The 13,600-nt window shown below is 56.2% G+C and overlaps 1 protein-coding gene across 1 annotated transcript; it reads right to left on the bottom strand.

Annotated features, from left to right (window-relative positions):
- Nucleotides 1-5,601: 5,601 nt before the first annotated feature.
- Nucleotides 5,602-6,628, bottom strand: LOC128804355 (olfactory receptor 52I2-like). Its single transcript, XM_053972023.1, has one exon. It carries the CDS (start codon nucleotides 6,538-6,540, stop codon nucleotides 5,602-5,604), a length of 939 nt encoding a protein of 312 aa, XP_053827998.1. The 5' UTR covers nucleotides 6,541-6,628.
- Nucleotides 6,629-13,600: the final 6,972 nt, after the last annotated feature.

Genomic DNA, 13,600 nt, shown 5'->3' with positions numbered 1-13,600 from the left:
GAGGGGCCATGGTGGTTCAGGGATGCTGGCATTGCAAAGGCTTTGCAATTCTGCAGCCAGCTGTGGGGTGAGCAGGGACCCTTCCATGCATGGCCAGGACTGGGGACACTGCCCAAAGCCACCCCTTGCAGGGACTCCGTGTCCCCCGCCCATCTCTGAGCACGCACCCACCCGCCCCAGCACCTGCAGGGCTCAGCTGTTTGCTTTGAGCACTTCACCCAAAGGAGTTCAAAACGAGCAAGTGAGCCCTGGCTCTGAGCTGGAACCATCCTGAGGCTGAGCTGGAACTGTCCTGAGGCTCAGAGCTGGAATTGCCCTGAGGCTCAGAGCTGCAATCATCCTGAGGCTCAGCTGGAACTGTCCTGAGGCTCAGCTGGAACTGTCCTGAGGCTCAGAGCTGCAATCATCCTGAGGCTCAGCTGGAACTGTCCTGAGGCTCAGCTGGAACTGTCCTGAGGCTCAGAGCTGGAACTGTCCTGAGGCTGAGCTGGAATTGCCCTGAGGCTCAGAGCTGCAATCATCCTGAGGCTCAGATGGAATCGTCCTGAGGCTCAGCTGGAACTGTCCTGAAGCTCAGCTGGAATCGTCCTGAGGCTCAGAGCTGCAATCATCCTGAGGCTCAGCTGGAACTGTCCTGAGGCTCAGCTGGAATCGTCCTGAGGCTCAGAGCTGGAATTGTCCTGAGGCTCAGATGGAACTGTCCTGAGGCTCAGATGGAATCGTCCTGAGGCTCAGAGCTGCAATCATCCTGAGGCTCAGCTGGAATCGTCCTGAGGCTCAGCTGGAACTGTCCTGAGGCTCGTTACTCTGCTGTCCCTGCTGGGCTCGGGCTCCTCTGCAGGTAAACACGGGAAAGGGCCTCTTTCCTTGGGGCTTCTTCATGGAGGAACCTGGGCGTGGATGAAGCCAGACCCAGGAGCTGTCCCGTGTCACCCCAGCCCTGTGTCACCCTGGCCCCATGTCACCCCTGTCCCAAACACCTGTGCAGTGGGACTCCTGTCCACCTTCCCATGCTGTCCCCCAAAGTTCCCAAAAGGCAGCAGTCCCCAGGCACTGGGGTTATGTCTGCAGAGTCCTCACTTCACAGAGCCCAGTCCTGCCCTGGCCGGGCAGTGGAGCTCTCCCAGTGAAACCACAGGCACCAGGGACACATCCTGACCACACCTTGGGGTTCCTCAGCCAGGACCAGCCTTTCTAAGCACATGGAGAAGCAGCAGGCTCACCTGGTGGCTGTGCTGGCATCCAGAGGGACTCCACAGGATGGAGAGATGGGCCAACAGGAACCTCTGAGTTCAGCCAGGACGAGTGCAAAGCCCTGCCAGGACTGGGGAAGGAACCAGTACCAGCACAGGCTGGGGCCACCCGGCTGGACAAGCAGCAGGGAAGGGCCTGGGGGACACCTGGGGGACAGCGGGCTGGCCAGAGCAAAGGGTCCAACAGTGCATCAGCAGGAGCACTGCCAGCAGGGACAGGAGAGGGACCTTCCCTCCTGCTCACCACTGAGAGGCCATACCTGCACTGCTGGGGCCTGAAGGGGCTCTGCAGTACAGGAGAGACTTGGGCATGGTGGGCATTCCATGGACAGGGGGAATGGCTTCAATTAAGAGAGGAGAGATTTTGATGGGATACTGGGAAGAGATCCCTCCCTGGCAGGGTGGGCAGGGGCTGGGATGGAATTGCCAGAGCAGCTGGGGCTGCCCCTGGATCCCTGGCAGTGCCCAAGGCCAGGTTGGACACTGGGGCTGGAGCAGCCTGGCACAGTGGGAGGTGTCCCTGCCCATGGCAGGGGTGGCACTGGGTGGGATTTAAGGCTCCTCCCAACACAAACCTTCCTGGAATTCCATGATTTCCAAGTGGTATCTTGGAAGGGAGGAGTGCATTGGCCAAAGGAACACGCCCAGCATCTTGGGAATGACGGCAGTGGAGAGGATGAGGTCGATGATGGTCACCACAGCAGTGAAACAGAACGTGGGCTCGTGCAGGAGCACGGCCAGGAGCACGGCCAGGAGCACCAGGATGTCTCCCAGCACAGCCACGATGCCAGTGATGCAGAACAGGATGGAAATCCACACCTGGAAAGTTCCAGGTCAGGGATGCCCGTAGGAGGAAAGATGGAGGGTTGGTGTTGGATTGGCAGGGGGCTGGCATGGCACACACAGCCCAGGCCACATCCGTGTCCCCTGCTGCAGCTCCCTGTGACCGTGACAGGAAGGTTGGGATTTGGGCCACCATCGCTGTGACCACAGTGCCCATGGCATCAGGGAATTTTGTTCTGGTTTTTGGGGAAAACTTTTCAGAACCACTTATCTGCAGTCAGGCTTGGAACTGGTGCTGTGATCAGCACATCCCAGAGGACTCAGAATCCCAGAATATCCTGAGCTGAAGTGACCCCCAGGGATCCCCCAGTGCCAGACCCCCACCAAGCCCAGCCTGGGCACCCCTGGCAGCGCTGTCCAAAGGCTCCTGGAGCTCTGGCAGCCTCGGGGCCGTGCCCATTCCCTGGGGAGCCTGGGCAGTGCCAGCAGGCTCTGGGGAAGAAGAGCCTTTCCCTGCTCTCCAGCCTGAGGTGCCCTGGCCCAGCCCCAGGCGCTCCCTGGCTGCTGTCCCTGTCCCAGAGCAGAGATCGGAGCTGGCTGCCCCTCAGGACGATGTTGAAGACTCCAGCGAGGTCTCCCCTCAGACTCCTCTTCTGCAGCCCTTGCCATGTCCATGTCTGTCACAGGCTGGCACCACGGTGTCCTGCCCTGCTGTGGCTTCTTGCCACTATTGCCACTTTCAGTGGGCAGAAACAGGGCATAATCCCAGAATCACAGAATTCTTTAGGTTAAATTCTTTAAATTTAAATTTTAGGTTAAATTCTTTAAATTTTAATTCTTTAAAACATCAGGTCCAACCTTAAGCCAGACCTGCTGAGGCCACCAAGGTCCCTGGGCTCTTTGGCCCCTGCCCAACCTTCAGAAGCATTTCTGTGGCAGAGCTCAAGCAAGTCCTCCCTCCTGCTCAGAGAGAGGACTGGCCATGTCCAGGTCACACAGGTTCACCTGACGTTCCTTTGGGTCGTGCAGGAGCTGCACCATGTCTGGGTGAAACTGGGTGACAGAAACTGCAGCCAGGGAAGTGGTGCTCGCTGCTGGGGCCTGACCCTGGGGCACACGGGCACCACTGGCAGCTCTGGCTGGAAGTGCCAGCCATGGAGAGCCCAGTTAAAATGGTTCTACCCCTGCTCCACCCTCACCATGTGTGGGACTGAAGGCCAAACCGTGCAGAGCGGGTCCTGTCAAACCCCCTCCAGTTACACCAAATTTTTCCCCTCTCGACCTCAAGGGATTTGCTAAATTATGCTTGCCTGGAAGAAATTGGACTGTCCAGGTTTGTGGGCCTGGAAGAAATTGGTCTGTCCAGGTTTGTGGGCCTGGAAGAAATTGGTCTGTCCAGGTTTGTGGGTCTGGCAGCAATTGGAGGGTCCAGGTTAGTCAGGGCGTGCAGAGGTGGGGGAGAATATCCATCCATTGACTGGCACACAGGTGCTGATCCCCCTCAGGGTTATAACCTCCTGCTTGTCCTCCTCTTTAACTCTGTCTGTCTGCTCCTCCTGGCCGTGACATCCTTCTCCTGCCTTCTTCTGGCCAGAGAACCCTTATGGCACAGCCCTTGAGAAACTACAAGATATAAAATCAGCACCAACGGAGGGCCCAGAGCACTGCACTTCCTCATCTCCCCTCACCAGTTCCATATCTCTCTTACTGAGTCTTTTTTTGCACATTGTCAGGGTTCTGTGACCTGATAAGAGTTGGAAGCTGTTAAGTGAAGTCAGATAAAAGCAGACAAAGGCATCTGTCCTCTGCATGGAGCAGGGAGGTCCCAGCCTCCCTGAGAGAAAGACAATCAGAGAACTTTATTTCTTAATGTCATTTATTTGACTGGCAGCTTTAAACGATGCTAAACACCCTCTGCTAAAATAAAGCACAAACAGCCGCTGGCTTGGATCACTGACATGACAGGAAAAGCATCTCCAGAGGTCTTTGGTGGGTCCTGCCCAACGTCCAGGAGCCCCGGCAGGCTGGGGCTGCGGGCACTTCCCGGGATGATCCCTGGGGAGCAGGGACACTGATGGGATGGGCCGCAATTGGCACCTGACGTCAGAGCCCAGCGGAAAGCCCAGGAACTTAACAGGTGATTCAGTCAATAGAGAATGAAAGGCTAGGAATCAAATTAAATTAGGGCAATCAGCGGGCTGCAGGAAGCAGCTGCTGCCAAACAAGCCTGATTCCATTTTCTGCCCAGTGAAAGGTTTCTCCGCCAGGTACCTGGGAGAGCTGCTCTGCCCGCTGCCCTCAGGTGAGGGAGGAGCTGCCACAGGGATGCTCCTGGGAAGTACCAGAACCAGATGATCCAGAGACCTCAAAATGAAGCTGTCAGAACCACCACAAAACCACAGAACAGCCTGGTTTGGGTTGGGAGGGACCTCAGAGCCCACCCAGTGCCACCCTACCATGGCAGGGACACCTCCCACTGTGCCAGGCTGCTCCAGCCCCAGTGTCCAACCTGGCCTTGGGCACTGCCAGGGATCCAGGGGCAGCCCCAACTGTTCTGGGCAGGGCTGTTGCATCGTAGTAGCTCTTGGACATCACCAGGTTGCTCCAAGACACCCAGAGGAGGTCAGAGGAAAGAATTTTGCTGCACCCAGCTCTTTCATTGCCATGACTTTGGGGGTGACCCTGTGGAGCTCTGCCCCAGATGTGTCTGGGCAGGATGGGACTTGTCCCACAGCTTTACTGCAGAGGAAACAGCAAAGTTTCCTCTTTGTCTGATGATTTCCTTCAGATTCCTTGCATTAATCACAGTCATTAGGTTTGGAAAAACCCCCTCAGACCATCAAATCCAGCCATTCCTCCAGCTCTGCCAAGCCCACCACTAACACGTCCCCACATGCCACGTCCACACACTGTTTGAACTTCCAGGAATGGTAATTCCACCACTTCCCTGGGCAGCCTGTGCCAGTGCCAGAGCACCCCGTGGGTTCAGCCCCCAGCCTCACCCTCTGCTCCTCCTCCACCTCTCTCCCAGCTGGGGTCTCCCACCCTTGGTGACTGTGACTCTGCAGGGACAGAGCACTTTGGAGAGCGCAGGTTTGGGCGTGCTCAGTTTCCATCAACACCCAGAAACCTGGAAAAGCTGCTCAGGGCTCAGCCACGAGCCACGATCCTCTCAGCCTCTTATGCAAGAGGGGCTCAGAGAGGAGAACCTCGGGGAAGGTCCAGGGGGACTAAAGAGGACAACACAGAGGAAATCTCTCCAGTTGGATCGGGATCTGTGTGTTGACACAGGTGCACCTGCAGTCCTGAGCTTATCACAGGGCTGTCCCTGGCCCTGGGAACATCTCTAAACTCAAGCTGGGTTCTTGCTGCTCCCTATCACCTGGGGAGGAGGAAGGGAAGGAGGACCTGCTGTGTGCTCTTGCTCCCCGTCCCAGATAACTGTGGTCACGGAGCAGGGGCTCACTGGAGCTGACGAGGCCTCCCTCCTGCCTGCTCCCAGGTGCTCTCCCTGGGACAGCAGCCAGGGCTGCCCTTGCAGGGATGAGGAGCACGGGCTCCTGCATCAGGCACAGGCCTTCCTGGGCAAGAGCGTTGTGAGCAGGGCCCGGCGGATCTGCCCGCTCCTCACGCCGTACACCAGCGGGTTGAGCGCGGCGGGCACGGCCACGTACAGGTCGGCCAGCAGGACCCGCGCGGGCGCGGGCACGGCGCCAGGGAACCGCTGGCAGTAGATGGACGCGATCCCGGGCACGTAGAACAGCAGCACCACGCACAGGTGGCACCCGCAGGTGCTCAGGGCCTTCCCGAGGGACTCCTTCCCCAGGACGGCTCTCAGGATCAGCCCGTAGGACGCGGCAATGAAAGCCACGTCCATCCCCACCAGCAGGGAGGACACGGCCACGCTGTAGAGGCCGCTGGCCCCGGGGCCGGCGCAGGCCAGGCTGGCCACGGCCACGTGCTCGCAGTAGGAGTGGGGCACCAGGCGGGAGCCGCAGTAGGGCACGGACGTCAGCAGCCCCGTCAGGGGCACCATGCAGAGGACAGCCCTCAGCACCACGGCCAGGCCGATCTGGGACACGCGCCGGCCGTTCAGGAGCCCGTGGTACCTGAGAGGGTGGCAGATGGCAACGTAGCGGTCGACGGCCATGGCCAGCAGCACCCCCGACTCCTCAGCCGTCGCGGAGTGAACCAGGAACATCTGCACAAAGCAGGCCGTGGAGCCAATCTCAGCAGAGCCCAGCCAGAACACGCCCAGCATCTTGGGCACGACGGACGTCACCATGACCACGTCGGTGGCCGCCAGCATGGCCAGGAAGCAATGGGTGGGGGCCTGCAGGGTCTTGTCCAGCCCCAGGACCAGCAAAACCGCCCCGTTTCCTACCATGGCAAGGACGTAGGCCGAGCAGAAAAGGATGCCCAGGCAGGTGGAGAAAGCTTCCAGGCCAGGGACACCCACCAGGATGAAGGAGGAGGAGCTCCTGTTGAAGGAATCAGAAGCCATTCAGGAGAACCTTCATTTGTGTTTGAAAATATACACCAAATTTTGAGGTACCAGGGGGATAAGATGGGGGCTCTGCATCAGTGCAAGAGCCAGATCAGGAATCCACATCGTTATTATGATGTGTGAAACAGCTTATCATCCTTTCTTCATGGAAAGGCTGCTCAGGCCTTGGCAGGGGCTGCCCAGGGAGCTTTGCAGTGCCCATCCCTGCAGGTGTCCCCTGGAGGTGGCACTCAGAGCTCTGGGCTGGGGACAAGGTGGGCACGGGGCACAGCTGGCACTGCCTGGGCTGGGAGGGCTTTTCCAGCCCCAGAAAATAGTGGATTCTGTGATCACCAGCTAGAGAAAATGGATCAGAAATGCAGAATAAATGGGGTTGTTGTGGCTAGGAAGTTCCTATGAGGGGAAGAAGTTCATGTTTCAGGTTGTGCCACCAGGGATGGTGGCACTTTTAGTCTGTTGCTTGTGAAGGGCTTATTCCTTTGTTGGTTGCTTGCCAGGGCTCAGCTGACATCCTGAAATGAGCTGCAAGAGGAGAGAACAAGGAGAGCAAGGTCAGCTTCCAGCCCTGGCTTCCCTCAACGGGGCCAGCACAGGAAATTCCTCCAAATTTGTAGAGCAAAACAGTGCTCTGGGACATTAAACGTGATCATGAAATTCCCCTTTGCTGCTCTGCCTTCTGTCATCTGCCCATGGCAGAAGCCTGCAAAGGCAGGCAGGCAGAAGAAAACACCAATTTCCGAGGGTTTATTCAGATGGGAGAAGCTTGAAGGTAACATAGAAACTCCAGCAAACAGTTCTGGAGGGACAAGAAGAGTCTGAGTGTGGTGGGCAGGATCCACACCTCCATTTGTGCTGGACATTTTCCTGCTGCTTCTCCCCAGAAAGCAGCAAAGACCAGGCAGTGCTGACACACCAGATTCACCGGGAGATATTGCCTGGAGGATCATCCACCAGGAGCGTTCCAGTACACAGCAAGCTGTCCCTGGCAAGGCACAAACTCACATGCTCTTGGCCCAAACACGTGGGAGTTATCTCCCATCCCATCCCAGGCTGGCCCCTGGCTGCTGCCTCCCTCCATCCCTCTCCTCCACAGCCTGGCTGTTACAAACTCAGGGTCGAGCACGTTTATTTTCCATCAGGGTAAGAACCTAAGGTGGGAGAAGGAGACCCAGAGCACTTGGGGGACGAGCTCAGCAGGACTCTGCTCACCCACACACCTGTGCAGGTGGAAACCACACCGTGTTCTGGGCTGGGTGTCCCGTGTGACCCCCACCTTGGGCAACGGGATGTGCTGTGCACCATCAGCAGGCGCTGCCCAGGGGATTTTTGCTGGGACAGCTGATGCTCCTGCACACGGGCTGAGGCTTTCCCTGGCCTGGAGCCCTGAGTGAAACAGCACTGTCAGCCACGGGGCTGGTCCTGCTGGAGCCCCAAACCTCTCTGGATGGGCATCCCACCACGGGGTCCCTGTCCCTGTGTGAGAGGAAAACCAGTGTTGTGTCCCCTGCCTCCCCTCCAGCCCTTGGCACAAGCAGGAAATGCTGTGACTTGTCCTGTTTTACAGGGAACACAGGCATGGAAGGGTTAAACCGGGCTGCTGGCAGTTTGGGAATGGGATGCAATTTTCTCAGGCACTTGTATCCTCTGGTTTAGCCAAAATTCCAAAGGGCCTGACCTCATCCCCTCGGCTTTCCAGGCATTTGACTTCCTTGACCCCAAAACAGTTTAATCTCTCCTCTAAGTCACTTTGAGTCCTCACCATGACACAAACCAAGAGGTTTTTCTGCCTGGCTCCACTCAGGGACACGAACCAAGAGGTTTTTCTGCCTGGCTCCACTCAGGGATACAAACCAAGAGGTTTTTCTGCCTGGCTCCACTCAGGGACACAAACCAAGAGGTTTTTCTGCCTGGCTCAGCCATCGTCACTGGCCATGTGAGGCCGAGCACTGCAAAGCCAATATTGTGACAACGCTGCCCGGACGATGGTGTTGATGATGGTTTATTGCTCAGAGGACTCTGTTTCCAGCCTGGCAGCTGTGACCCCGCTGGCAGCTGGCACAAGCCACTCCAGCAGGAAACACGTCTCGTGCCGGAATTGTTTGTTTGGAAAGGGCAAACACGTCTGAGATCCTGTAATCCTGAGCTTGGGAAAAAACAGCTCCTCCCTCCCTCCTCCCTCTCTGAGGTACTTGATCCTCTGGCAGCAGTTTCTGCACTTCATCCTCAGTAACAAAGCCCTCCAGGTTATTAAATAATGCTGCTCAGCCAGGCTCAGCTTTACTGGGTCCTTCAGGTTCACAGTACTGCTCCAGCCTAATTTCCTTATCACAGAATCCCAGACTGGTTTGGGCTTGGAGGGTCCCCAAATCCCACCCAGAGCTACCCTGCCATGGCAGGGACACCTCCCACTGTGCCAGGCTGCTCCAGCCCCAGTGTCCAACCTGGCCTTGGGCACTGCCAGGGATCCAGGGGCAGCCTGTGCCCCTCAGCACCCTGCCAGGGAACAATTCCTGCCCAATATCCCATCTAAACTGACTCTCCCCAGGGCCATGCACACACAGAGGTGTCCAGTACCAGGTCCCAGCCCTGTGTGAAGCATCCTACCTGGAGCAGCTGCTCCTTCAGGCTCGGGGGGCCCTTCTGGCTCTCCACAGCTCCCTGGCAGGAAGGTGCAGGCAGGTGGGTTCGGGCTCCCCAGTGCTGAAACTCTGAACTCACCCCAAATCGCCCATCCCAGCATTTATTCCTTGCTACAAGCCTGTGTCTCACCACAGCTCAGGACTTTTCCCAACCATCCATTCTCCTCCCAGTCCTGTTTGCCGTTCCTGGGTGTGTGCAAGCACAAGGGATGGACCAGAGCTGGGAATTGCAGGTCAGCCCAGGTGACAGGACTGGCAGATGTCACACCTGCGTGCCTGCAGCTTGTTTGAGGTGGGTTTAACCAAGGAAGAGCCAGGTAATCAGCACTGTTGTAATTAACCTAAATGAGGCAGCCAATGGTGGTTGCAGGTGTGTGACTGGCAGGTCTTGACCACAAAATTCACTAAATCTGGGATGCCTGGAGGTGATGAAGCAGCTCATTACCTCCATCAGAGCCAAAGCCCACTTAGATGTATTGGCACTGCTGCCCAGCAGCTTTTCTGGGTGGATTCTTCCATATTCCACCTTGATCTGGCTAAAGTTCGAGCTCGGCTCAGAGCGTGCCTTTGCACATAAAAAGACTGCCCCAACGCCAGGTTAAAAGTAAAAAATACATACCCGGGATGATGTGTGACGTGATCCTGCCTGCTGCTGCCACATCTGCAGGTGCTGCTTCTGTCCCACAGGCAACGCCTCCACCTGCAAAAGACCTGCATGGAAATATTTAAGTGTCTTGAGGAAGCTGGTGTCCCTAATCACTGCTGGGACTTGAGGGACTGAATCATCACGGGGGAGAAGCTGCTGCCTGGGAATTGCCAGGAAGAGAAATGATAAACAAACACACTACTCCCACTGCGGGGGTGATGTGTCCCAGCACCAAGATGCCAAACAGATGCTGGCCCATACAGGGGAATATTTTAACCCTGGCTGGACATGGAAGTGCTGGAGCCAGTCCAGAGGAGGCCCCAGAGCTGCTCCAGGGCTGGAGCCCCTCTGGAGCCGAGATGGGAGAGCTGGGGGGGCTCACCTGGAGAGGAGAAGCTCCAGGGAGAGCTCAGAGCCCCTGGCAGGGCCTGAAGGGGCTCCAGGAGAGCTGCAGAGGGACTGGGGACAAGGCCTGGAGGGACAGGAGCCAGGGAATGGCTCCCAGTGCCAGAGGGCAGGGCTGGATGGGAGATTGGGAATTGGGAATTGTTCCCTGGCAGGGTGGGCAGGGGCTGGGATGGAATTGCCAGAGCAGCTGGGGCTGCCCCTGGATTCCTGGCAGTGCCCAAGGCCAGGTTGGACACTGGGGCTGGAGCAGCCTGGCACAGTGGGAGGTGTTCCTGGAGGTGGCACTCAGAGCTCTGGGCTGGGGACAAGGTGGGCACGGGGCACAGCTGGCACTGCCTGGGCTGGGAGGGCTTTTCCAGCCTTATGATTCCAGAGTCTGGCACTCTGCACGGGATTGGGAAGGTCCTGGCTCCACCTCTCCACATCACCACGGGCAACATCCACATCCTGGTGCCTGCTGTGCCCACCCCCATCACCTGTGGCATGAGGACCAAGCAGATACAGAAAGAATCCTGACTCCCATTTAAATGTTCAAGGCAGAAGTTCCTGTTGGGACCCCACTGGGAAGGTTTGGGGATGGGAAGGGGCTCCTCAGCTCTCCCCAGGCTGGCTCTCAGCACATAGAACTGTGATTTATGGCTGCTCATCCTGCAGCAAACCCATGCACCGGGGCTGCAGGAAAGGGTGCAGGGAAGGGCTGCAGCAGCCCAGCAGCTGATGGGGTTGTGGGGCACTCAAAGCCTGTCAGGAACACGGAGCTGGGACATGCTCCTTCCCTTGCAGCACATCCCTGAGTGACACTCAGACAGCACAAAGCATTCATCTGCAATTAACCATTGTGTCATCTTTCTCTTGCATTTAATCACTGCCTATAATTTGGAAATTTATTTTTGGAAGAAGAAAGTCAATAACGCTTTGTGGAGGCAGAAAGTTCTAGCGCAAACCCAATTAAGATCTTCATTTCCTGAATTAGGAACAAATTAACTCATTATTCACACAGCAAAATCGTATTTGCAAACAGCAGCTCGAGATGTTTGTGGGGAGGTGTTTTGGGGTGGGTTTTGGCAATGGGGGGTGCAGGGTGCCCAGGAGGGAGCTCTGGGCTGGCCTGTGCCAGGCACGGGTGGTTCCGCACGGATCAGGAACTGACCCATCACAAAATCATGGAACCCCACACTGGTTTGGGTTGGGAAGGACCTCAGAGCCCACCCAGTGCCACCCCTGCCATGGCAGGGACCCCTCCCACTGTGCCAGGCTGCTCCAGCCCCAGTGTCCAACCTGGCCTGGGACACTGCCAGGGGTGGGGAGCTGTGGAGCCTTTGTGTAAATGTATTTATCATAAAGGGCAGAAAATATCAAACAGAGCAGGTACATCCCCGAAGGGTCTGCACCCCTGAAGGGCCCCACCCGAGCAGGTACACCCCCGCAGGAATGAACCCACACTGAATTTGACTGTCCAGTTTATCACTTCATCTCTCAGCATCTCAAATTCCCCCATGACCCCTCATATCCAGTACTCTGGGTATAGGGAGGTTTCAAAACAACCCAATTCCGTCCTTTCCTGTATGTGCAAAGCTCAGTTCCTGCACAACTAAATTGGGAACCTCCCACAGGTGTGAAAAATGACTATTTATATAATTTATATATATTTAAATATTATATTTGTATTTTTTCTTCCTTGGCCGTGGGCTCTGTGCTGGAGAAAGAGCTGCTGAGGACACCTTGGGGGAAGCAAACACAGACCCTACAAAACCCTGTGACCCTCAGGGTGGCAGGGGCCACCTGGGTGTGGGGATTTCCTACCTGCTGGGCTGGCAAGAGCTGGATCAGGCATTCAACAGTAAAATAGGCCAGACTTGCTCTTGTGCCTCGTGAGGAACCACCTTTTGTATCAGTACAGATTGATAAATATTCCAGTTCTGTGGTTTCTTGTTCTAAGACTTGGGGGAAATAAAGGAGGTAGGTACATTAAATCAGTGGAAATATTATGGATTTCATTATCTTCAGCATGTCTCAGAGCTGCTGATTTGTGTTTGATCTGTGAATCAGCTCTGCGGCAGCCCCACACATCAATAACTAATTCGGGCAACAGAAATTATGCCGAAGTCATAGAAGGACAAGCACAACTGAAAAGACAGATTAAAAAATTAGTGTTCTCATGTTTGTGTTCTTCCCCATGAGCTGGAGCTGCTCTCCCTCAGAATCCCAAATCCCTGGGGCTGGAAAAGCCCTCCCAGCCCAGGCAGTGCCAGCTGTGCCCCGTGCCCACCTTGTCCCCAGCCCAGAGCTCTGAGTGCCACCTCCAGGGGACACCTGCAGGGATGGGCACTGCAAAGCTGCCTGGGCAGCCCCTGCCAAGGCCTGAGCAGCCTTTCCATGGGGAAATTCCTGCTGCTGGCCAAGCTGAGCCTGCCCTGGCCCAGCCTGAGGCTGTTTGCTCTTGTCCTGGTTTTATCATAGGATCACAAAATGGTTTGGAACCTCAAAGCTCACCCAGTGCCACCCCTGCCATGGCAGGACCTCCCAGTACCCCATCCAGCCCTGCCCTCTGGCACTGGGAGCCATTCCCTGGCTCCTGTCCCTCCAGGCCTTGTCCCCAGTCCCTCTGCAGCTCTCCTGGAGCCCCTTCAGGCCCTGGAACACTCAGAGCCCTGGGCTGTGCCCTCTCAAAGGTGTGGAACGGGCAGCTGGAGGCTCCCCCAGAGCCAATGGGAACATCACCCCACCCTCCACACCACCCTCCAGCTCTGTTCCCCATCACTCACCATCTCTGTGTGAAACTCATCACATTATTAAAAAAAAAAAAAAATCAAAATACCATTTGTGATTATGAATCAGGAGGTGTGAGCCATGGGAGGCGGGGAGGAAGGAAATGAGCTTTGAGGTGCCTTCCCACCCAAACCATTCTGTGATTCCGTGATGGTTCTATGAGTCCTGTGACTGCTTTCTTGGTCTGGGCTCTTCCTTTAGAAGCCTTTTGGGGATTTTGCTCTTGTTTCCTGGTGTGTAGTTCCCCCCTCTCTCTCTGTATCTCTCTCTCTCTAAATGTGATATAGACCCACGTGCAAATACACAGATATAAAATCTCCCTTGGTATAAATCAGGGAGCTGCACGGGGCAGCCAGGGGATGAAGGCACCAGGGCTGGATCACTTCACCTCCCAAATGCAAAATTTGCACAGAGCAGGGTGAAAACCTGTGAATTTACTGTCTACATCATTTTTGCTACTTTTTTTCTCCCTCCACTGCCCCAAATCTCTCTCTCCTCCCGTTTTTGCACAGTGCTGTTTATTCAGAGAAGACAAGGAAAAGCTTGTAGGCATTCCTGTGGTGCTCGCAGCCTGGAGGACAAAGGCGTGAGCTGT

The sequence above is a fragment of the Vidua macroura genome, chromosome 2 (assembly GCF_024509145.1).
Source record: "Vidua macroura isolate BioBank_ID:100142 chromosome 2, ASM2450914v1, whole genome shotgun sequence".
Classification (NCBI taxonomy): domain Eukaryota; kingdom Metazoa; phylum Chordata; class Aves; order Passeriformes; family Viduidae; genus Vidua; species Vidua macroura.
The sequence above is the reverse complement of the archived record's forward strand: the minus strand, read 5'-3'. Positions and strand labels throughout refer to the sequence as shown.

Coding starts and splice junctions, on each gene's coding strand:
- LOC128804355 (XM_053972023.1), bottom strand. CDS start 6,540: ATGGCTTCTGATTCCTTCAACAGGAGCTCCTCCTCCTTCATCCTGGTG.